Source organism: Patagioenas fasciata, chromosome 19, assembly GCF_037038585.1.
Source record: "Patagioenas fasciata isolate bPatFas1 chromosome 19, bPatFas1.hap1, whole genome shotgun sequence".
Classification (NCBI taxonomy): Eukaryota; Metazoa; Chordata; class Aves; order Columbiformes; family Columbidae; genus Patagioenas; species Patagioenas fasciata.
The window spans coordinates 3,064,558-3,086,542 of record NC_092538.1 but is presented as its reverse complement, the minus strand read 5'-3'; the positions used below and the strand labels follow the sequence as shown (position 1 = coordinate 3,086,542).

The following is a 21,985-nucleotide window of genomic DNA, read 5'->3' as shown; positions in this document are numbered from 1 at the left end:
AAGATAGTAAAACAAGCTCCTTATAGTTACCTTCATAAGTGATTTCACATACCATGTATGACATCTTCCCATATGTTAATTCCCTTCCAAGGCATCTCAGATGCCCAGGTCCCAGCTTCGCATCGTGCGCTGAGCTACAGCCGAGGGCAGGACTGGCTCCAGCGCTGCCTTTTCACTCATTTCTTGCTGTTTCTGTTGGCTGCAGCATCTTAGAAGTGCCCGAGCATCCACACCCACGGGGAGATGCTGATTTGTTGGCTACAAATAGGAAGACAACACTAATCCTTCTCAATTCAGCACAACTGAAAAGTCATCAGTCTTTCTGTGATGTTTTTCCAGCAGGTTCCCTTTATTAGATTTTTCCCCAGGGGCTGTGCCAAAGGCTGTGCTGGGATTGAGCCCGATTGCTTTTCAGAAAGTGCCATTCTGTGGCCAAGTGTGAAATCCTTGCTGCTTCCTGTTCTAAAACTGAAGTCAGCAAAGCCACCTCAGACACCATAATCCCTGTAGCACACCACGGATGTGCTGCAGTGAGGCAAATACCCAACCTCTCAGCCTTGCTCATCCCCAGATCTACAACAGTCCTGCTCCCACACCTTCACGGTTCTACATGGACCCTTAGTTTTAATTACCCGTTCATTTTTTTCTTTGAGGGACAACTATCATTATTTTTCACTGTGAGGCCTGACTTAATCACAGGGTTTGGAAGTTGAAGATGACGCTCAAATAAATGAATCAAAAATCACCACCACTCTACTGTAAGGGGAGTTTCCCAGAGTGAAACTGCTGCTTACAGCACCCCCTCATCCACATCGTTATAACAAACATGTCAGACAAAATCAGACCCAGGACTGCCCTGTGTGCTACACCACTAGTTACCGGCCTCCACGTAGACTTTGCGACACTGATCACCACCCCCTAGGCTCGGTCCACACTTCTTCAGCTTATAAACTCTAATCAATCCACCCAATCTCCAATAAGATTTATTATTATCATTGAGACACCTTGGAGACATGTCGAGCTTTATTAGTGTCTGTATTACCAGCAGGTCTAGCAGGATAAATCCAGGACAGGACTCAGTCCACTCACTGCCTTGGGAAATAGCTGAATACACCAAGAATATCTCTTCAGTAAAAAACATACAGGGGAGACGTCTTTTATACTTAGAAACTACAGGGGTCGTGGCAGCTGGACGCCAGAACCCTCAGATAACGGTTGGTTGTTGGACTGAGGGATCAGCTCAGATAAATGTATTAAAGCCCAGCTCAGGAGCGGGTATCTTCCCCTCCCCAGTGAAAGAGTCCACAGGCAGGCCTTTCGCTTTCCGTAGCCAGGCTTTCCTGCGCGCTCGCTCCCGTTCTTCCGTGAGCTGCTGCTCTGCCTTACACTGAGCTGCAACAGCTGCCTCGCACCGCTCCTTCCATTTTTCCGTCAGAAGCCTGAACCCACCGTTAGGCTGGGAAGGGTCTGCAGCACTCGTGCAAAAAGAGATTTTTCTCCTGGAAACCTCTTTGTTTCCCGTTTGTGCAATGGTCGCATGCGTTGGTTTGGTCCTCTCAGCAGCAGCTGTAACGGGATCAACAACCTGAACCCCATCTCCAGGGGGAGGAATGACTTCAGCAGGAGCTTTCTTTTCCTTCAGCAACCCAGAGCAAGTCTTGAGCCGCACAACAGAGGGAGCAGGGATGGAGGACTTCACAGTGGGGCCATGCAAAGAGTTTTTCAGCTTGAGCTGCAGCATTTTGGTTTCAAAGGGCACAGAGATTACCCTTGGGGTCAGAGAATCACTGTGCAATTTCGCACGTTGGAGCTGGGCTGCCTGATCGTTTTTGCGTTGCAGGGAGGGTTTGTGTATTTGTACCTTTTCAGGGTGGTGTTGCTCACTTTCACAGACTTCCCTGACTTCTGCGTGGCGATGAACGGGGTACCTGAGGGCGGCTGCCTTGCGGGCATTCTGCAGCGTGTTGAGCGTTAAGAGGAACTTGTCAACGGACATGGGACCACTTTCACCTCTTCTCTTTCCAAATTGCCAAGTGGATTCTGCCTTGTCAAGATGCGCAGGTACATTGACAGAAGGGCCATGTTGGAGTCTGCTACCTGTTCCCAAAAATACAACACAGCAGGAGTCAAAAATAGTTTTTCTGATCATCATTGCACTCCTATTTGTTTCCTGTTTCTACAAACTGTGCGTCCCTTACCAAGTAGAGCCACATCAGTGAGGTCAACACCCGGTGGCCTTAAAAGCATGAAAACTTTCTCAGTTTCCCTGCAATACACAGTTTGACTGTGGAGCTGGAAGATCTGTGATACGTCCTGCATTAAATAACTGCTGATTAAAAAAAATCACTGTGTTACGATTTAAAAGGTGCCTGCTCATGTCCAATTGCATTTCCCACGGATGGCAGATCCCAAACGCAGGTGTCCTGTGGCTTTCTGGAGTATTTTCTAATAAATCAGAACTGAACCAGCAGCCTGTTTCCCTGCACACCAGCTGTAATAATGTGAATAATACTGATTTCTCTGTTACTGAGCTGGAAAAACGACAGTGCCTGTCTGTATGGGGATATAGCGGAAGATTTGGCGAGGAGCTTAGTTAAATGTAAATACGCTCAAGTGACTTGCACCTGTCTGTAAAAACGCACACACATCACACTCATTGTTTTACTGACCTTGTGTGCTTGGCGAGCAGAACCTCTGTGTTAGATACCATAGGCCTGTGAGAAACTCCAGGCACCTCATCACTATGGCTGAGATTCCTGCTCTGGTGTGAGAAAGAGCAGGAGGCTGCGCCTGCCTGAAGCCTCGAAGCACAGGTGAGCTCAGCAGCTCAGAGCTCCCAGCAGGGCTGAACTGACCAGCGCCTGCGTCCCTGCCGGTGTCACCTCTGCTGGGAGCTCCCGTGAGGCTTCGGAGATCCCCCGGTAGAGAGGGAACTAAAATGAAGCTCGCTCTTTGCAGCACACCCGTGCCCTCTGGCTCTTCTTGCGACGCCTGCGGATGTGCACACACTGTCTGGACAAATGTCTCCAATTTATACCAAACCTTTCTAAAAAGGCACAAAAGTTTTACAAAAGCCTACAAGTGACGGAACCATTGAAACCAACAGCACACCTCCCAGACCGCACTTTTGAAAAGCACAGAGTCTGTATATTGATTAAGATGAAGGCAGCCATATACTTGCAATTATTTCAAATTCATTTTAGGAAACGCCAGCGTGTTGCAGAGGCCGTTTGTAATGTTTTGAGGTGTTCCCCAGCCTTTCAGTGACCGGCAGCGGACCCAGGTTGAAAACAGGAGCCGCCAGCACCTTCTGGTTCCAGAGCCAGGCGGCGCATCCGGTCGTGGTACAGCCTTCGCCAGCTGGGAACCGCGGTTCTGCTCCAAGTCGCCTGCTGCTGGTTGGTCTTCCCCGCCACCTCTCGGGCAGCATCCAAGGTGTAGTCCCAGCTGACGTCCTCAAACTGGAACACCAGCACTACGGCTGGAGAATTTATCACCATCCTGAAGGAGGGAAGGAAAAGCTGTGAAAGCACCAATACCATTAACCCAGGGCTTAGTGCCTGCAGACACTTCAACAGCTCTGAGATGACCTGCACTTGTTTAAGGGAGCAGGAACAATTAACCCCATCGGTGGTGCTGCACATTGTAACCCAACCTCTGTGTGAGCTCTGTGGGGCTCTTTTCATTCAGCTCTATAATAAATTTAGTTGTAAGATGATTAGGATGAAAACTTGCAGCAGTAGAGTGAGCTAGATCAGTGCAATGCCAAAAGAAACTGGAGACACCATATTATGAGGGACATTTAATGTAAATTGGAGGGGTGGAGCGGGCCTGGCTGGGATGGAGTTTTCTTCATAGCAGCCCATATTTTGCTGTGGTTCAGAGCTGTGACCAAAACACCAGCATTTTAGCCATTGCTTATGCAGAAGCTGGGAACCACCTTCACTTCAGAGGTGCAGATGTGAGGACACCTGGGAGAACTTTCCACTGCTGGCTTTTACAAAGAGGCAGTAAGGCAGGGAACAGGTAGAGGCTTTGTCAGGCCTTGGCTCGAGTCCCCAACCTGCTAAGAAATTTGGGTGCTCAATTCAACTTTACAGTTGGTCCATAGAATCTTTTAAGCTGGAAAAAACCAGTAAGATCATGAAGTCGACCATAAACTCGGCACTGCCGAGTCCACCGCTGAGCCACGGCCTGAGGTGCCACATCTTTAAAATACCTTCGGGGATGGGGACTCCACCGCTTGCCCGGGCAGCCAGTTCCTCTGTGTGTCTTAAGTTGGATAGAAACGGGAAATTGTCAATTGCTGGATGGAGTAAGCAAATCTATTTTTAGCCACTGCTAACAAAACCAAGTTATTAAAGCAGTCAACAAGCAGTAGAGCCCTTTAAAGCTTATTTGTGAGAAGGAAAAATGCTTAATTCCTTCAATTACCAAGTTATCTACCTAGTTTAGTTCAGAGACGACAGCTGCCCTCACCAACCTGTTTTCTGACACATGGACAGAAGAGATGGGGCCCCCGCTGGTATCGGCCGTCAGCACTTTCAGGCAGGTCCCAGTCAGGTAGTTAAATATACGGATGTTCCCGTCAGCGCAGCCGCTGATGACCCGGAGATAGAGGAGCTGCAGAGACACGACTTCCCTGGAAACACAACACGGCAGCGCTGGGACATCCACCGTGCTTTCCCGAGGAGACGCGATCAGCTCCCTCTTTTGTCCTGGAGGAGATGCAGAGCTCTGCCTCCATCAACAGCCTGAATAAAGAAGCTCATGGAGATATTTCAAAGGCCTGGTAGCGAAGTCCTTCATAATCCCTCCCTGCCCAAACCAACCAACCCAGCGCATCCTCAGAGCAGCCACTGTGGCTGTGGCCATCTGCCGTGTTTTGAATTGCATTTTTATGTCCAGGAAAGTAAAAGAAAATAATCTGATGGTACAGTTGTAATGAGGATTAGAAAATAACATAGTACACAGTTGGCAGGGTTCAGCATATAACTTGGCCACCTCTGACATAGACCGTGTCTTCTCTTGACCAGGTAGCATGACACCCTCTTGCATACAGGTTATGATCCTTGGATTATTAGACTATGCCCTGCCATCCCTGTTCCTGAACAAGTGGTTGCAATATTTGCATTTGAGGTTGTTATAGGTCTTAACTGACAAACACTGGTTATGATCACATAGTGCCTGACACTTTTAAAGATGAAGACTGTTGAATGTGGGGATATTTCAGATACTAAGCTTGATAATTGAGGCATTCTGTGTTTCTATAAGGAAGATGTTTTCTTTACAGACTTAGTAGATTGCTGAATACAACTCGAAACGCATCCGATTCCTACTTTGGGTGGTGGAAAGCTACGAGGCATCTGCTCAGCTTTCCCAACATGCTCCATCCCAGGGCGCTCCCATCGGTGCTGCCTGTGACAAGGTGCCACTGGTCAAAGGACAAGCACTTCACTGGGCCTTGGTGCTCCTCTAATGTCTGCAAAGTAAAAGAAATAGGTGTAACCCTCAGTAATCTAGATGTAAATACGCCAAGGTATCTTATGGCATTCCCAATACCAGCCTCATGTACTATATTGTAGTTTTATCAGGTATTATTCTAATGTACCAATATACTCTGTGGATAACTGTTGGGTTTATAGTCACCAGAAATATTTCGGGCTCGCTGCTGATAATGAGCTGCTGGTGTGGAATTAACATTAATTTTCCATCTTTATTTATGTGCTCAATAGATGTCACCACACCAAGACCTTTATCATCCATTGAATACTCACCCAGGAGAGAAGAGACCCAATGGCCCTGACTGTAATGAAAGGGACAACCGCAAATGTAGCTCAGCTGGAGCTGGGAAATCCTGCATCTGAGATGCTCTCAATTTGCAGCTAGATTGCTGTCAATTTGCAGACAGAAAGAGCTTCACTCCTCTCAAATGTGGACTAACACTGATTCTGGACACCTGCTAAGGTAATTAGCAGTCTGCAGCCTCAACCTTTAAAATGCAGAGCAGCCATCCAGCTGCTTCAGCTGCATCAACTGCTACCAGTTGTGAAGGTTTCATATTTTAGGCTGACAGGTGAGACCCAACCCCAAGAGCTGTTGGTCAGACCCCAACCTCTTCCCAGGGTCTGAATGTTCCTGCAGGAGCAGAGGTGAACGTTTCTACAGGAATGAAGGGGTCAGGCACAGCACATCAAACCCTGCATTAAAATTGACAGTTGTTTGCAAACAAGTTTTATATTATTTGCTTACAAATAAATCTGTGGTTTCTTTTACCAGTTTAGGCTGCCTTTGGTTTGGGGCTTTTTTTTTTTCTTCAGAAAATTTTTGACAGGAACCAAAGGCTGTGATAAACTAGCACAGATTTTTAAACATTTAGCACAAAACGATCCACCTAAGAAGAAACTCACTTTGATCAGAGCGCCCGTATCCGCAGCCCAGACTCTGACCAGCCCTCGCTCGCACCCGCTGACAACGCGGGCACCGTCGGTTCTGACCACCCAGACAGCGCTGCTGTGCTGCAGGGTCTGGAGACATCGCCCACTCCTCAGATTCCACACTGTTGGGAGCAAGGGGGAGAAAGGTCACAAATTAATAGTAAAGAAACCTCTGGCAAAGCTGCAAGCTGATACCATTTTCCCCGAGAGCTGGTGTGGCCTTAGAGCCACAAAACCTTTAAAAGTGAATAAAAGCAGAAGTAACGAGAATTTATGCAGTGACACAGAGACCTTGCATGTGCACGTGGCCACAGCTTCGGCTGCTCTGGAATCGAAATGGGATGCTAAACTCCACCCTCCAATCGATGCCCTTGCTCTATTCAGACGCTGCCCGTGTCACCCGTCACACCTCCAGCACTCTGCCCATCTCGCTACTCCCGGCCTTTGTCTGGAAGCTCCTGGTCTCACCTTTTACCATCCCATCCCTGGCTCCCGACACGAGCTGCTCTTCGTGTAAATCCAAGCAGGTGACTGTCCCACGGTGACCATCGAAGACTTTCACACAAGCACCACTGTAGATATTCCAGCACCTACAAAGGACCAACCAAAACAGGAATACAGCGATTAACTTAATTGATGGCTTATTCATTTTATTATTTCCTACTTAACAGGCCCAGCGTTCCTCCTCTACACACTAGGCTAAAGCCAGGAGTCATTCCACTAAGGTGTCAGAGTATTTGGAATGATCAAGTCAGGATTAGTAGTAATTTTTTGCCAATACCATTTGTTCTACCTGCAGACTACCTGGAAACACATGTCTAGATTCCACCTTAGGCACAGCTACCTCCAATTAACCTTAAAATGTAGAGCTTTGCAGATAAAATTGTTTCTTTAGTGGCTGGTGTCAATGTGATTCCTGTTGGCCTCGGAGAACACCAGCACCTGTTCAGACAAACATTTTGGAGCAGGGAAGAGCAGGGGGGTCAGAGCCTGAGTCACTGTAAACTCTTTCCCTTTTTAAGTGCTGCCTTTCATGAATTTCTGGTATTGCTGTGCCAGAGCCAGACAGCCTGCTGTTCAGCTTTTACCCCTCCTTGTGATACTCTCGAGATGTAGAGATGAATAACACGGAAGAGCTGAGCATCTCCTTGTCTGAGGGGGCAGTGTCTGCAAAGGAGCAGCTGTGCAGCGGGTACCAGGCTGTTAAACCTGCTCAGCCAAACTGTCACAGATAAACCCAGCCTTGCTGAACTCAGTGCTGACCTTAGCAAGGCCAGAATCTCACAGCAAGTGCCTTTGGGAAACATCTGGTGTTTTGAGGCACTTTAGGAAGACCTGTGCGTCACCAGGTGAAACCGGAAAAGAGAAGCTGTCCTATGTGAGTGGGGGTTGTTTCCTTATCTACTGTCCTTTCCTCGTTACTATAACGAAAGTGAGGGAAGGAAGATTCCGAAGATGGGCTGGAAGGACTAAAGATGAATGTTTTCCTGGATATTCCAAGAGGCTGGTAATCCCGTGGCACGGTCCCTGTGCTGCTCACCTGATGCTGAGATCAAAGCCTGTGCTGAGGACCAAGCCTTTGTTCTCATCGAGGAGCAGAGCTTTGCTCCCAGCACTACCAGAGAGCAGAGGCGGCACTTCTTTCGTCCCCGGCATGCCAAGGAACCGCACTTTTCGGCTTGCAGAGCCAACGGCTACCAGGTCACCACCACTGTAGTGGATTATTCTGCTCTGGTCTGATCTGGATAAGAAACAGCGACTGAGATGAGCTTTAGCCAGGTGACAAGGTACAACATGTCTAAGGTTGTGACAGGGATTTCTCTGATGCTTAATGGTCTTCACTGAGCAACCTGACACACAACACACTTAAATGGGTGAATCCTTTGCAGGGCACCACAGCCAAGGTCCCTAATTCTGCATATTTAAGGTTGTATCTGGAGAATAAGCTCAATAGGTGCTGGAGTGAGTTGAGAGAAGGGAACAGAGCTGGTGAGGGGCTGGAGCACAAGTGTGATGGGAGCGGCTGAGGGACCTGGGGGGTTCAGCTGGAGAACAGGAGCTGAGGGGAGACCTTCTGATCTCTGAACTGCCTGAAAGGAGCTTGGAGCCAGGGGGGTCGGGCTCTGCTCCCCAGGAACAAGCGCCAGGAGCAGAGGAAACGGCCTCAAGTTGCACCAGGGGAGGTTGAGGTTGGATGTGGGGAACAATTTCTTCCCCAAAGGGCTGTGGGGCATTGGAACAGGCTGCCCAGGGCAGTGCTGGAGTCACCATCCCTGGAGGGCTGGACAGACGGACATGAGGTTCTCAGGGACATGGGGCAGTGCCAGGGGTGGGTTTAATGGCTGGACTCCATGATCTTGAGGGTCTTTTCCAATCAACGCAATTCTGTAATTCTAAAACAGGGAGAGTGCTCTGTATCCTTTGTGATACACTGGGGATCACCAACCCTTAAGCCTTTTAAAATTCCCCTGCTATCTTTATTAAAAACTGGATTTGACACTGAGGATTTTTCAACACTGATGCTGAGGGACTCTCCCCTCCAGCCACACATTCCCACAGAAGGACCGCAGGGAACAGAACGGGTTTGCAGGAGCTGCTGTTGGGCCCTACAGGGTTAGTGCAGAGAGCAGCCAGGCAATCTACTCACTGGTCCATGAGGACACGAACACTGTAGGAGCCACAGAAGACATTTCTCTCTTCTAGTTGGATTGTGTCGGTTTTCAGATCGCTATAGGCTTTCTGCAGATTGTCTTTCTCCTCCCGTCTTTCTCCTCTCTGTCCAAAGAGAAATAGGGAAAAGTAACTCATGGAGGGAGGAAGGTAGCATTATTCCACAGTATTAAACATCAAGGCTTGGTCCCTACTATAGTGATGAGACCAGAGACAGAATGTGTTGGTAAAGAACACCCAGAGTGCAGGAGCTTCCTGTTTGGTGCAGAAACAAGGGTTGTTCCTTGGCAAAAATGCAAGGCCTGACATCTGCACCCTTGATTTCTGGGGAAAATGCTGTGCCCTCGGGATGCTGCCCGACCCTGCTCGCAGCCCTGGCCCCAAGGCTATGCCTGCGAGATGCATTAGGACAAGGCAGGATTTAGGGATGCAGGCTCCTGCTCGTGACAGAAGGTGCTGAGCAAGCTCTGGTCCTTAGGAGTTGCTCACGACGGTACAAACCAGAAGAGCAAAGCAACTCCAAATTCACTGTCACATCTTCCAAGATGTGTCCTCCTTCTTCCTCAAATGCTGAAATGCAGGATCCATGGAAGGCAAACACCTTTCAACATACCTGCGGTTTACTTTCACAGTCATGGCCTTCAATGACATCCCCCTCTTCGTTTAACACTGGAACTGTCACATCGACTCTTTTGGCATAGGTTGGAACTGCTCTTCTGGGGCACAACCCCTGGAATGAACCGGCAGAGGCACCACAGTCACCGCAGAGCCCGAGCACACAGAGGACGCTGCTCACGGGTGGTGCTCCAGCATCTCCATGGGACGCTGAAGCCACACGCAAATCTGAACTGCACACACTGGTTTACTGTTCCTTAAGAGACCTGACTTGCATTTACCACCTTGTTGCTATATGACTTGACTTGTTGTGAAAAATCATTGCCCTTTCTTTTTTTCCTCCAAAATCCAGTCTTGAGCTTCTAAGAGCCTCCAAAACTTTTCCATTTCAACAGAAAAAAGTTTGAAAGTGCATCTCATCTCTGGTGAGCGCTCACTTGGTTCAGAATCCAAACCCACTGAGATGAGAGGCTCTCAAAACATCTTCAGCAATATCTAAGTTTCATATGTAATGCGCAAAGCCTGACATGAAACAGCCTTTAAATGCTGGCACAGAGCTGAGATTTCAATGCTCTCTTCACAAATCAAAGCACACAAAGATCTCCTACTTTCTCTCTTTGGGGATTTACCTTTACACTTAGCTTGCTCTATGGCAAGTCTGTCCTAAGCAGGACAGGCATTTCCTAGCAGTTCTGCTTTACTGTGTCCCAACCGCCAGCTGTGACTTCTCACAAAGTCATCTCATCTTTCCATCTTCCTTGGTGGAGCAAATAAAGCTCAGGGAGCTGTTGCAGGTCTGCCAAATTGTCACCAGCTCCTGGAAATACAGCATTTGCATTCCTGACCAAACCCTGTTTTCTTTGTTACAAGAGTGTTTTGATCCATTTTTAGAGTCGCAGGCTCCCTGAAGGTCAGTAAAGGCTCTTACGTTGTGCTTACTGGTGATAGTATGAACATCTAACCTGGCTTAACTCTGCAGATGGAAGAACAGGACAAAGGTGGGAGGTGGCCTCTAGTAAAAGCATTTCCATCTAAGGGTTTGGGCAGTAGCAGAAAAACCCTCTTTTTAAAGCACATCATCATGGCAGAAGCCCAGACATCATACCTGCAAATATAGGATACTCTCCTGGATTATTTTTTGACATTCACGTTCCTTATTGACTTCTTCAACCAGATGAGCCCAGAATCTATTCACAGACGCACATGCTTCGAGGGATTTTTCATCCAAAAGTCCTGAGGAATTAAAAGGACAGAATGGTCAACCAAGATCCACACTACAGGCCATCCATGGCCCTCGGGGGAAACCACACTTGGAAAAACGAGGGCAGCTTTACCAAAGATGTACAGGGACAGGTGAGATGGCAGGCAGCTAATTAAGTTCTTGTACCCAAAGACATTAGAGGGTGACCGGTGGGCGGCAGGACCCACAGCCTCATCTCGACCAGTTAAGGGGCACAGCAGGCGAGTTCTCCTCTGCATCAGGACCCTCCCGGGGTAGGCACTTGATGCCGTGGGGCCAGCAGCTCACTGCTGGTGGGTGACCACCTAGGAAACAGAGGAATTGACAGTTTTGTAAGCACTTGAGCTTCAGTGGCTATTAATGATGCTGTTGTTAGCAGTGCACCGCAAGAGCTGGTTGATTTTCCTTAAACCCTTCAGTATTGTACTGGTGAAAGGAAAACACTGGACACTCAGTGTCTTGCAGGACAATTCAAGCCAGCAAGGCTGGGGGGCAGAGGTGTGTGGGATGACAACTCTTCCCACTCCCCTTTGTCCCGAGGAGCAGGCAGGGGCTCCCGAACAGCCCGGAATCCCAGTTCTAGTCTGCAAACAAAAGCTCCCTCCCCAGAGGAGGGAGGGCTGTGTGCTGCTCCTCCCCACCGCCGGCCCTGCAGGGAGGGGCTCTGCTGACAGCCACCCAGGCTGCTGACAGGCGACATCTTCCTGCCTGGGCACAGTTGCTTGCAGTTTGTGTTAAATTCAGCCACTTTAAGCCTCAGCTGGGAGAAATCAAGAGGATTTTCGCAGCTCAGGGGAATCCAGCACAAGCCCCAGCAAAGCAGCATTTGCTTTTCCTACACCCTTAACCCTCAAAAACACTACAGGGAAAACCAGCACGGCATCCGCACCCAGAACACCGAACCGCGCCGGCCTGGTTGCCCTCGGTGCGAGGTTTCGGTCCCCTCCAAGCAGCACATGAAGCATCAAGCGGTGCCCCCAGGCCCAGGTTCAGACAAACCCCTTTGTCCCCGGCTCCACCCGCGCCCACCGGCCCCGGGCCCGCTCACCCGCCCCGATGCCCCCGCCGCGTCCCGTTGCCAGGAGGCAACCGCTTAACGGAAACCTCCGAGCGCCGCCCGTGTTCTGCCGACAGCCGCGCCCGCCCGCCAGCGCCCGGCGTTCCGTGCCGAGCACGGGAACCCGCGGCGGGGCAGGGGGCACAGAGCCCCCGGAGCACAAGGCAGCTGGAAAGTGAAGCAGAGGGGCTGTAAAAAGACCTCAGGGAAGTGGGAGAGAAGAGAGGGGTAAAACAGCCAAACACCACACACACTCCAAAACAACAACCAGCAAACCACACTTCCTTAGCCATCTAATGATTCAAAAATGCATGTAGATTAAGATTAAAGACCTGTTCATCTATCATTTGGAAGAAGGTAGGGGGATTAATTAGATTATTAGAAAAAACCTTTTGAAAAGAAGATCAAGTTCTGCAGAACAGCCTGCAAAGGCCAGGATGAACTCGTACCTCCCCAGGGACTCCCCTCAGCCTTGCAAGGACAGGCCCAGATGCATCAGGACAGCAGTGGCACGTACCTGGGTCATGCTCTGTTCACAGCAAGTTCGGAGTTATCGCTGTGCCTGTTAGGCAGGAGTGGAAACGATGGTGCTGGATGGGAGCACAACAGTCTCTGCCCTGCGGAGATCTCAGCGCTGTGCAAAGCACTCGAGGCACCATCCCATGCACATCCCCATGGTCACATTCGCCGTGCAGGATTTTAACACAGCCCTCGGGCTGAGCAAGCAGAGAAATGCAATGCTCCAGCCTCAGCTATTTCTCCAGCGCTGGGTTGTTTTCCTGCCCCAAAGAGCTACTTAGAACAAATCCACCCCTTTTCACCAGTACCAAGCACTGCTACGGGGTCTCTCTGGGTGCTTGCTCAACTAGATCAAAGTTTGGAGCTCTGCCCAGATCACAAACCCCTCCAGAAATGCGTTTTACTCCCTACGCACAAAAATGCTTCTCTTACCTACCTTCCTGCATATCTAATGGTATCTCATAAATCATATTTTCTAGCAAAACAGTCCATTTGGGATTACAGCACCCAGCACCGAGACACTGCTGTCCCAGGTGAGAGAAGCTCTCAGACCCCAGACCTCCAGGAGGGTTCTGGAGGGAGCAGCCACCTCTCCCTGGGCCAGATTGCATTCTGTCCCCTTCTCCATGTTCACAAGAAGGTGCAAGCACCCTGATAGGGCAGCTCCTACTAAAACCAGCACTGAGACCCTCATACAACCGCCCATGGCCTCCTGGCTTTCACAGAGACCCCCAGCCCCAGCGCTGAGATGTCACTCTCCACACCAAACCTGAGCCCTGCCAGGGGGACCAGGAGCACATCCCACCCTGCCAGCTCTGTTCAGAAAACCCAGAGTTACCTTCCTAGCTGCACATGGCTTCCTACCTGTGGGGTGCTCAGCACAGCAAACAAGCTGGGGCTGCGGGTGGCCCCAGCACCCCCACCCCAGGCAGCAAAGGGGGAACCATGGCAGCAGCAGATCCCACAACACATCCAGTACCCATCAGGGGGAAATAAAACACCTGAGTGGGGGCAGGCAAACCAAGAAACCCCCACAGTGGGCACAGAGAACAGGGCTGAGCAGGACACATCCCAGCACTGGGGCTGCTGGGCTTAAATTGGTGTCCAGGAGCAGAGGGGTGCAGGTGAGGATGTTCAGGGTAATGAAGGCATCAGGGTGGGGATGCCCGTGGGAGGGGGTGTTGGGGGCTCTGAGGTGCCTGGGGATGTGTGTGTGTCCCCAGCCGTGCAGGGGACAGGGGGACAAGCACAGCCCTGTAACACACACGTAGTGGCTGCTGCTGGGTGTCACGGTGTGGAGACCCAGGATCGCCCCAACACGCTGCCCTGCGCTGGGCCCAGGCGGGTGCTCCCCCAAACTGCCAGCACCCACTCCTGGGCACCCCCCCCACTGGCTGCCACCCCTGGGCAGGCACAACGGTGCTGGGCTGTACTGGGACCTGCTGGTTCACAGCAGGATTTGGGGGGGGCCTGGAAGAGTAGTCAGGCACCCCACCCCATGCTGAGCTGGATCCATCCACCAGCACCATGTGGAGGACATTGGGGTGCAGGTGGGCTGGGAGGGGGCTTGCAGGGTGAAGGGGCAGCATAGTGGGGTACAGGACAGGATAGTGGGGTGCAGGGAGAAATAGCAGGGTGCAGATGGATGACGCCCACTGGAGGGCAGGTAGAAACACAGTCCATGGATCCCAGGCCACCCCACCAGCTCCTGGTGAAGCCAACCTGCGGTAACTGGGCATTGGTGCTCATGGTGGGGGACCAGCCATAGCAAGCGCCCACGGTGTATCCCAGCAGGGCTCACCACATCATGGGGGAGGCACAAGGATGTTGGGGGGCAACTCATGAAGAGCAATCACACCCCCAGCCCAGGATCCCTGCTCTGCTCCCCCAGGTCCCATCTCGGTCCTCACACCAGCGGGACCTCAGGGCAGTGCATGGGGGGACCCTCACCCTTGGCTGCTGCCTCAGCCCCCAGGTGGGGTCCCACAGGGCTCTCCCACCCCCCTCCCAGCTGGGTGCCCCTGTGGGTGCAGCAGAACCCCCCCCAACATCCATTTTAAGCCTTTTTCCAGGAAATAGGAGCCAGAAGCCGCTGAGCGGTCACTGTCAGCCCCTGCCCGCACGGAAGCCACTCGGGGTTGCAGTCAAGCCGGGTCAGCCGTGTTTATTGAGAATGGTTGTGGAGGGATTAAAAACATTTCCACTAGCTCTGTAAGAATGTATAAACCTATACTCTGCTTCTCCCTGAATAAATGCCTCTCTGACCGTCATGCAAAGGGAGGTACTTCTGTAAGAAAATAGCAACGTTAAAAAAAGGAAAGCGCTAATACACCCTGCAGGGCCCTGCCGTGTCAGGGGGGTCCCTGCCCGCGGGGGCCAAGGGACCCTCTGGCTGGCACGGGGACATGGGTGACGCACGCGGACGCTGCTCCAGCACCCTGCAGCACCCACCCCCAGTACAGCCCCCGTCAGCAGAGCCCTTGGTGTGCAAACCCCTTCGCTCAGGGGTGACCTCCCCGGGGACCACGGCTCAGGTGGCTCTGATAGGGAGGGGACACGTCCCCGCGCTAGGGAGCTCCCAGTGATCCCATTGCTCCCAGTTCTGCCTCCACCCTGCAGCTTTGCTGTCCCATCATCTCTCCCCATAGCCAGGGACACCCCTGCGGGGGACACGGCACAGTGTTCTGCAGGGCAGCAACACGGATGGGGACATCCTGGGGGGACACAGGGACACAAAACTGTGTCCCCAGCAGCAGGGCAGATGGAGGGGCTGGGATCGCTCCTCCACTTAAGCCAGGGCCAAGCTGAGCGTAACAGTGGAAAGCAGGCAGCTCGAGGTGACACGGGGACAAGGGACACGATTGGCGAGCAGATTGGCCAGTGGCCCTGCCCCGAGCGGCAAGGGGCACAGAGAAAGCCAAAGCTTGGGGATCAGAGCTGTCCCCAGCCCGCCAGGGGGTGGCTGGGGCAGCATCTGGCCGAGACAAGGGGCCTGTCCCCCTGGGTGGCCTGTCCCCTCGCTGTCCCCGCGGGCTGGGCGCTGGCCGCTTGGCGAAGGCGATACCGCAGCAGCGTAGGGTGGCGGGTGCGGCGTTGGTACCGGGGCAGGATGGAGCGCGATGTAAACATTTCTGATCTGGGGGGTGGCAAGGAGGAGAAGGAGGAGGAGGAGGGGGCTAGTGCCAGTCCTTCATCTGCTTCTGGATCTTCTGCAGCATCTCCTGCATCCGCCGCAGCTGGAGGGGAGCAGAGCAGGGAGCGTGGCGGGGGCTCGCACCCCCCAGCCCCCTTGCAAACCATAGTGGGGTTGAGCATCCCAAGCAAATTGGGATCCGCGAGTGCTGTGGGTTGGGGAGGGAACCTCTGACACCCCTCCAGCACCCCCCACCATGGCTGGCAGCTGCTGGGGTCTGCGGGAAGGGTGGTCCCTTGCTGTGGTCGCCGTTTGCTCTGCCCGCTCCGTGATCTTACTCACCATCTTCTGTATTATCACAAAACGCACATTTTGAGTCAACGGATTCTCATGATTTAACAGTCTGTGAACTTACTGTACCATATAACAGACAAAGACCTATTAAACGGTAATATGCTTAAACAGATACCTACAAAGGAAACAGGTTAATAAGGAAAGCATCTTGCAGAGTTCAGCAAGTTTACTGTGACCTGTGTGTTATCAGTTAACTCTCTCAGCTTGTTGAAGTTCAAACCGTTCCGCCTGTAAAACTGTCCGAAATGATTTAATGATCTCTTGTAGAGATTTCTTTTGTCCTGTTCCTCTCGCCTTAAAAGCAACATTAATTGTAACAAAGTGTTATACTTCAAGATTCTATTCTTCGGCCACTTTTCCCAATCATTTGACTTATACAGGAGCCACCATTAATTATAATATTTCACAAGATCTTCCTTCCTCATATTTCCAAGTGCTTTCCTATGTTTTAAAACACCTCCCAATACCGATTTCTTAGGAACACGAATGAAAACAGCCGTTCCCGACCCCATCTCGTAAGTAAAGACCATGAGAAGAGGGAGGGGGGAAGCACAGGGCTGCTGGCAGCGCGAGTGGGATAAGTGGGGAGAAAGTCTTACGGTGCACTTATAGCACAAAGAAACAATTCTGACAACAACCAGTAAAACAATGAACTCGCGTTCCTGACAAGCTGCTTGATTTTCAGCGAGGCAATGCACAGAAGCATGCAATATGTACTGTAAAACCCGCAGATAACACGTCGATAGCAAACATTAGCATTCTCTGCTGCTAATTTCAACACCAGCGCTTCCTTAACTTCTAAGTTTTCAACCTACTTATTGATGGCCTCTTGAAGATGGTCGATAAATTGCATGTAATTCTCATTGGGACCCTGATAATAGTTATAAACGATTTGGCTGCTTTGCTGGTTTCAGACACCTCTACTATAGCTTGATATGCGAAGTCCGTTGACTGTCTCAGGATTTCAGAACTAATCGCTCCTGTAATTGTGGTGTGCCAATTAGTGTCTGTCCCAGGAGTTGGGGGATACCCACTCCTTTCAACGAGTCCCCATCGTTCCGTCCTAAATGATCCACAGCTGTTACACTGCATAGGTCTAATTTTGCTTGAGTCTTTCATGGTTTTTATCTGATCTCGAGGCAACACATACACGAACTCTTTTTCCTGTTAACTTTTGAAGAAAATGCTGCAAACCCCCGTCCTCATCCGAGTCATCAGATAACGCGGACTCGGGCGGTGCTGCAGAATCGTTAGGAACAGGGGGGTTCGGAACAGTGCACGTTCTCGCCAATACTTTCTAGCATCATAGCTATTCGTATAACGCGAGTCCCCAGGCGCACCCCCTTTCCCGTCACGATCAGCGTGACCGCATTGCCGACTGCTGGATTCCAGCGACTCCTTCTGCTCTCTCGTGGAAGTTGGAGGGTTAAAAGGCGATAAAAAAAAGATACAAATTGGCAAAATTGTTTGCGACTTTAGCATTCTCAGCTTTCTCAGGTTCTTTGGGCAAGTTGTCCGACTCCAATCCTCTGGACTTGCTGTTCTCACCAGGGTTGGGCAATGGTACAGGAACCCACCCGCTCGGCATTTTTCCTCCCCCCGCCCCGGACTGCTGAGCTATCGGGGGTGCCGAAAGCACAGCAGGGGATGGAGTAGGGAGGGAATCAAAGACACGAACCGGGTGAACTTCACAGCGACTTTCAGGATACTTATCAGGCTGCAACGCTGCAAAAATTCCGGCAGCAGCAGACCGTTCAGCCTTAAGATCTTTTAAGGTGCTAATTATAAGCTTCCATGTAGTTGCTAATGATTTAACTTCTTTACCTCCATTGCTGACTTTATCGCATAATTTCTGCCCTGTGTCGTCCCAAAGTTCAAGTTTGAGTCACTAATGCTCATAACAGTCTTTTCAGGTTTTAATTGCTTCGCTGTAGTAATTATCAGTTTCCAGGCGGTTAAAAGGCCGAGAATATGTTTTTCACTGCGACTAATTGCCTTCCACAACACCGTTCCCACTTTTTCTCAAGTCTCTCTTTGAAAAGCTCCTAAGAGATCAGCAGGAAACCCATTGCCTCTGCACCAAATTAATAGTCTTTTGAGGTTACTCTCCTCATGCTTCACCCCTCTCTTAGAGAGAATATGCGAGAGGAGCCGCAGTATTTCTTCTTCTTTAAAAATATTCTGCCCCGTCTCCTCCCGCCCCCAGCTGCCCACCTCTTTGGGTGTCCGTTGCAACGATATCGGATGCTTTATCCCTCCTCTGTCGCTTCTGTAGCGATCAATCAGGAGTCACGCAGCCCGCAGACCGCGTCCCGGTCACGGTCCAGCCGAGCCGTTCCAGCTGGGGCTCGCTCCCCGCAGCGATCGTCCCCCTGCCGTAAATTCTCCTTATGGGTCACGTCGGGGTCACCACTTGCGGGGGCGAAAACTCATGGACTCCACACAATTCAATATGGATTCAAGCGAAGCCATTTATTAGAGAAACAAGCCTCTTTATATACGCAGTTATTTCCTGATCACGCGTCCACGCTCCAGGCGTGCACGGGCCGATTGGATGTTGTCCGTGTTCACGAGCTGTCCACGGGCCCGAGTCTCACTGCTGATAGGCCTGTTGATTTACATCCCCCACCACGGCTGGCAGCTGCTGGGATGCTGCGGGAAGGGTGCTCCCTTGCTGTGGTCGCCGTTTGCTCTGCCCGCTCCGTGACGATTAAACAGAGCTCTGGTTTGTGCTCCTGACACGACCTTTGCCTTTGTGCCATTAACGCGGTGTGAATTCTGTAGAATCGAAGCAGGGAGAGCTGATGTCAACGGGAGGAGCTTTGACGTGTGGGGTGCGGAGAGTCTGCGGGACTGGATGCTCTTGGAAGCTGATTTCTGCGGCGGCCGATTTACGGGAGCTCGTGCAAGGCTGGGTTAAGTTTCTTTAGGAATATTTTCAAAGTATTTGCCACTATAGACTCTGAGTTTTGCTGAGGGCCACTGCAATGGAGATTCTTGAACACTTTCTCCTGCCCCCAGGCTAATCTTCCGCGGTGTTTAAATGCTGCCTAGGAAAGTTCAGTGGCATAATGATTCTATTTGCTGTGTGGCCACAGCCTCAGTGTGGAAATCTCTCGGTGGACAGATCGGTAAGATTCCTCGCGTGTACAATCCGTGCTTTTCAGACGCCCATCTCTTCATGCGTGCTTTGTGAAGCGCTGAGGATGGTAACGTTGATATTTAGCTTGTCCCTGGCAATTAGCGCTAACATTCAATTCATGAATGTGCGAGTGAGACGCTGAGGAAGAGCCTCCGATGATGTTGTGTCAGTAATACTCGATTTCCTAATCCCGCCATTTGTTTTCTACATCCCAACACGCGGGGCACAAGAGGACGGCTGCAGGTCAAAGAGCTTCTGTTACAGAAACTTCATCTAAGCCAATTTACGCGCTTGATGCTAGGAAGGCAATTTCCTTATCAAGTCTGTTTTTTCTGCAAATTAAATGTTAAGTGTTTTCTCTGGTAGGGGGAGCTTCATTTGATCTATTAACACATCAATGCACATGCTTGCAGTTGTTGTCATAGTTGTCCTTCAGCAGGAATGTATGGTAAGCATCCAAATAAAGATCAGTATTGGCGGCTGGTTTCCGTGTGCGGGTTTGAAGAACTCCCTGCGCAAGCGTGTCCTGACCAATGAGGTGGAATTTGGGAAGGAGGATGTGCAGGGAGTGACAGACTCCTCCTGGCACTTGGAGCGAGCTGGCAGCTCCCGGGCGAGCGCTGCTGTGTTGTGTGTCCGTGTGCGCGTGTTTTGGCTGTGAGCGGCCGTGTGGCCGTTGGAGCTGCCGCGTGGCCGTTGGAGCTGCCGCGGCAACGGTTCCGCAGGCAACGGACACCCGGTTCCACAGGCGGTGCCGGCGGCGGCTCCGGCAGGCGGTGGAGCGGCCATGGCTGCGGCGGGGCCGGGGGACCGGGACGCGACTGCCACCGTGCGGGGCCAGAAGACACGGCTGAGCCGGCGCGCCCAGGAGCTGCGCGCCGCCACCGCCGTGCAAGGTGCTGCCCCTTGGGCTTGGCGGGGACGGGCTGGGGCTCTCGCTCCCCCCGTTGTCCCGCACCAACGGCGCCTTCGTGTCCCCCAGAGCAAGGGAGTGAGTTTTTCACGCAGTCCTGCGAGAAAAAGCTCCGTGGGAACAGGGAGCGGCTCCCCCGCCTGTGTGAGGCCGTGCAGGAGGATGCCCAGGCTCTGGCCACGGCCCGGAAGGTAGCGGGAGGTCCCATCTGCCACGTCCCCCTGCCCGGTGCTGGCCCTGCAGAGCCACCTGCTCCGCCAGCCCTCTCCGGGAGCAGACAGCAGTAGGACGTGACCGTCCCCATGCTGACGGGGACGTTCTCTTTGCCCGCAGCACAAGCCCGTCCTGGCCCCCGAGGTCCTCAGGGCGCACAACTTGCCCCCCGATCTGGCCGGGCTGACGGTGGAGGTAACGGGCTCTGGTGGGCACGGGCTGGTGCGGGGGCTGGGGCTCAAGGGACGCTGGGAACAGGGTGCGCCGTGGAGGGACCCGGTGCCGGCACAAGGACAAGCCCACAGGGCTGGTGTGGTGAGACACGGGGTGTACACCTGTGTCCCACGGGTCCCTTTCCACCGCAGGACGCATCCGTGCAAGGTCCTCCTTTAGCTCCCGGAGCAGATCCCTTGCCCCAGCAGAGCTCCTGGCCCTTCCAGCCTGCCTCTCCTGGGCTGTCTGACCGCAGAGTCCCCCAGCCCTGAGGTGTTGATGTCACCTCTGCCTTACCCCGCCCACCCCCCAGAGCAAAGCTCTCCCAGTCCCCATCCTTCCAAGGGAGTGACAATGTCCTGGAGCAACGTCCCAGCGTCCCCGGCTCTACGGTGGGGGGAGTTTCCCAGGCAGGACCCCCTTCTCCCGCGGGTGCTCCAGCTTGGTGACCTCTGGCTTGCCCATCCAGGAGGCCCGGGAGAAGCTCCGGGCCACAATCTACAAACAGGCCAACACGCTCAACATGCTGGACTACCAGCTGAGGCAGCGCTGCCAGACCCGGGACAAGCTGCAGCAGCAGCTGCTGCGGCTGCAGGAGGAGGAGTCGGATGAGACCAAGAAGCAAAAGCGGGTACCCAGGACCCCTCTTCCTGGGGTGGCTGCACCCATGGGAGGCTTGAACCCAAGCCCTGCAGCCCCTGGGTAGGTGCTGGGTTCAGCAGGTGGTGTCAGCCCATGTGTCCCCCCCCATCTCTGCCCCAGATGATTCGCCAGCTGGAGAAGGACCTTGACAAGATGCGCGCCAAACTCCGCGCTGCAGAGAAAGTGGGCACCGTGTACGAGCGGGTGTATGATGCCCTGCAGAAGGTGAGCCCCTCCTCAGCGGGCCATCGTCCCACCCGCTCCCCCTGCAAAGGCAGCGAGGTGCCCCAGGGACTGTGCTGGAGGGACGTCCTCCTGGCTCAGCGAGGTCCTTCTGCTCCCCTCCATGAAGTGGTGAGAGCCTGGCCCGGGTTGCCCAGAGAGGTGGTGGAGGAACCATCCCTGGAGACATCCCAGGCCAGGCTGGAGTGGGCTCTGAGCAACCTGAGCTGGTGAAGACGTCCCCGCTGATGGCAGGGGTGGCACTGGGGGAGCTGGGAAGGTCCCTTCAACCCCAGCTATTCTAGGATTCTGTGATTCCATCCATTGTCACAGTGTGGGGACCCCCAGGGCTCAGTGGGGTGACACGCTGTGGTTCCCTGTGTCCCAGGAGGTGAGCCAGCTGACTAGAGACGTGGAGCGCATGTGCAGGGAGTCCGAGCTGGACGACATGGAGCTGAAGGACATGGAGGCCAGGGCCGAGGAGGCCTGCAAAGCTGCTGAGAGAGCCCAGGTGAGATCAGCCAAGGCACCCTGGGGCCCACTGCCACCCTCCAGAGCCCACAGACAGCACCATGCACCCAGGCTGGTGGATCTTCCTGCAATGAAGAACAAAAG

General features: G+C 52.5%; 1 protein-coding gene across 1 annotated transcript; it reads right to left on the bottom strand.

Moving 5' to 3' along the window:
* Window positions 1-1,100: 1,100 nt before the first annotated feature.
* LOC136110209 (F-box/WD repeat-containing protein 10-like) lies at window positions 1,101-11,264 on the bottom strand. The gene is made up of 11 exons (XM_065853442.2): window positions 11,057-11,264; window positions 10,828-10,955; window positions 9,721-9,837; window positions 9,085-9,212; window positions 7,978-8,178; window positions 6,906-7,027; window positions 6,411-6,559; window positions 5,340-5,482; window positions 4,484-4,642; window positions 3,308-3,501; window positions 1,101-2,097 (listed from the first exon to the last, which is right to left on the bottom strand). The coding sequence occupies exons 1-11, from the start codon at window positions 11,199-11,201 to the stop codon at window positions 1,241-1,243; spliced, it is 2,343 nt and encodes a 780-aa protein (XP_065709514.1). The 5' UTR covers window positions 11,202-11,264; the 3' UTR covers window positions 1,101-1,240.
* Between the last annotated feature and the right edge of the window lie 10,721 nt (window positions 11,265-21,985).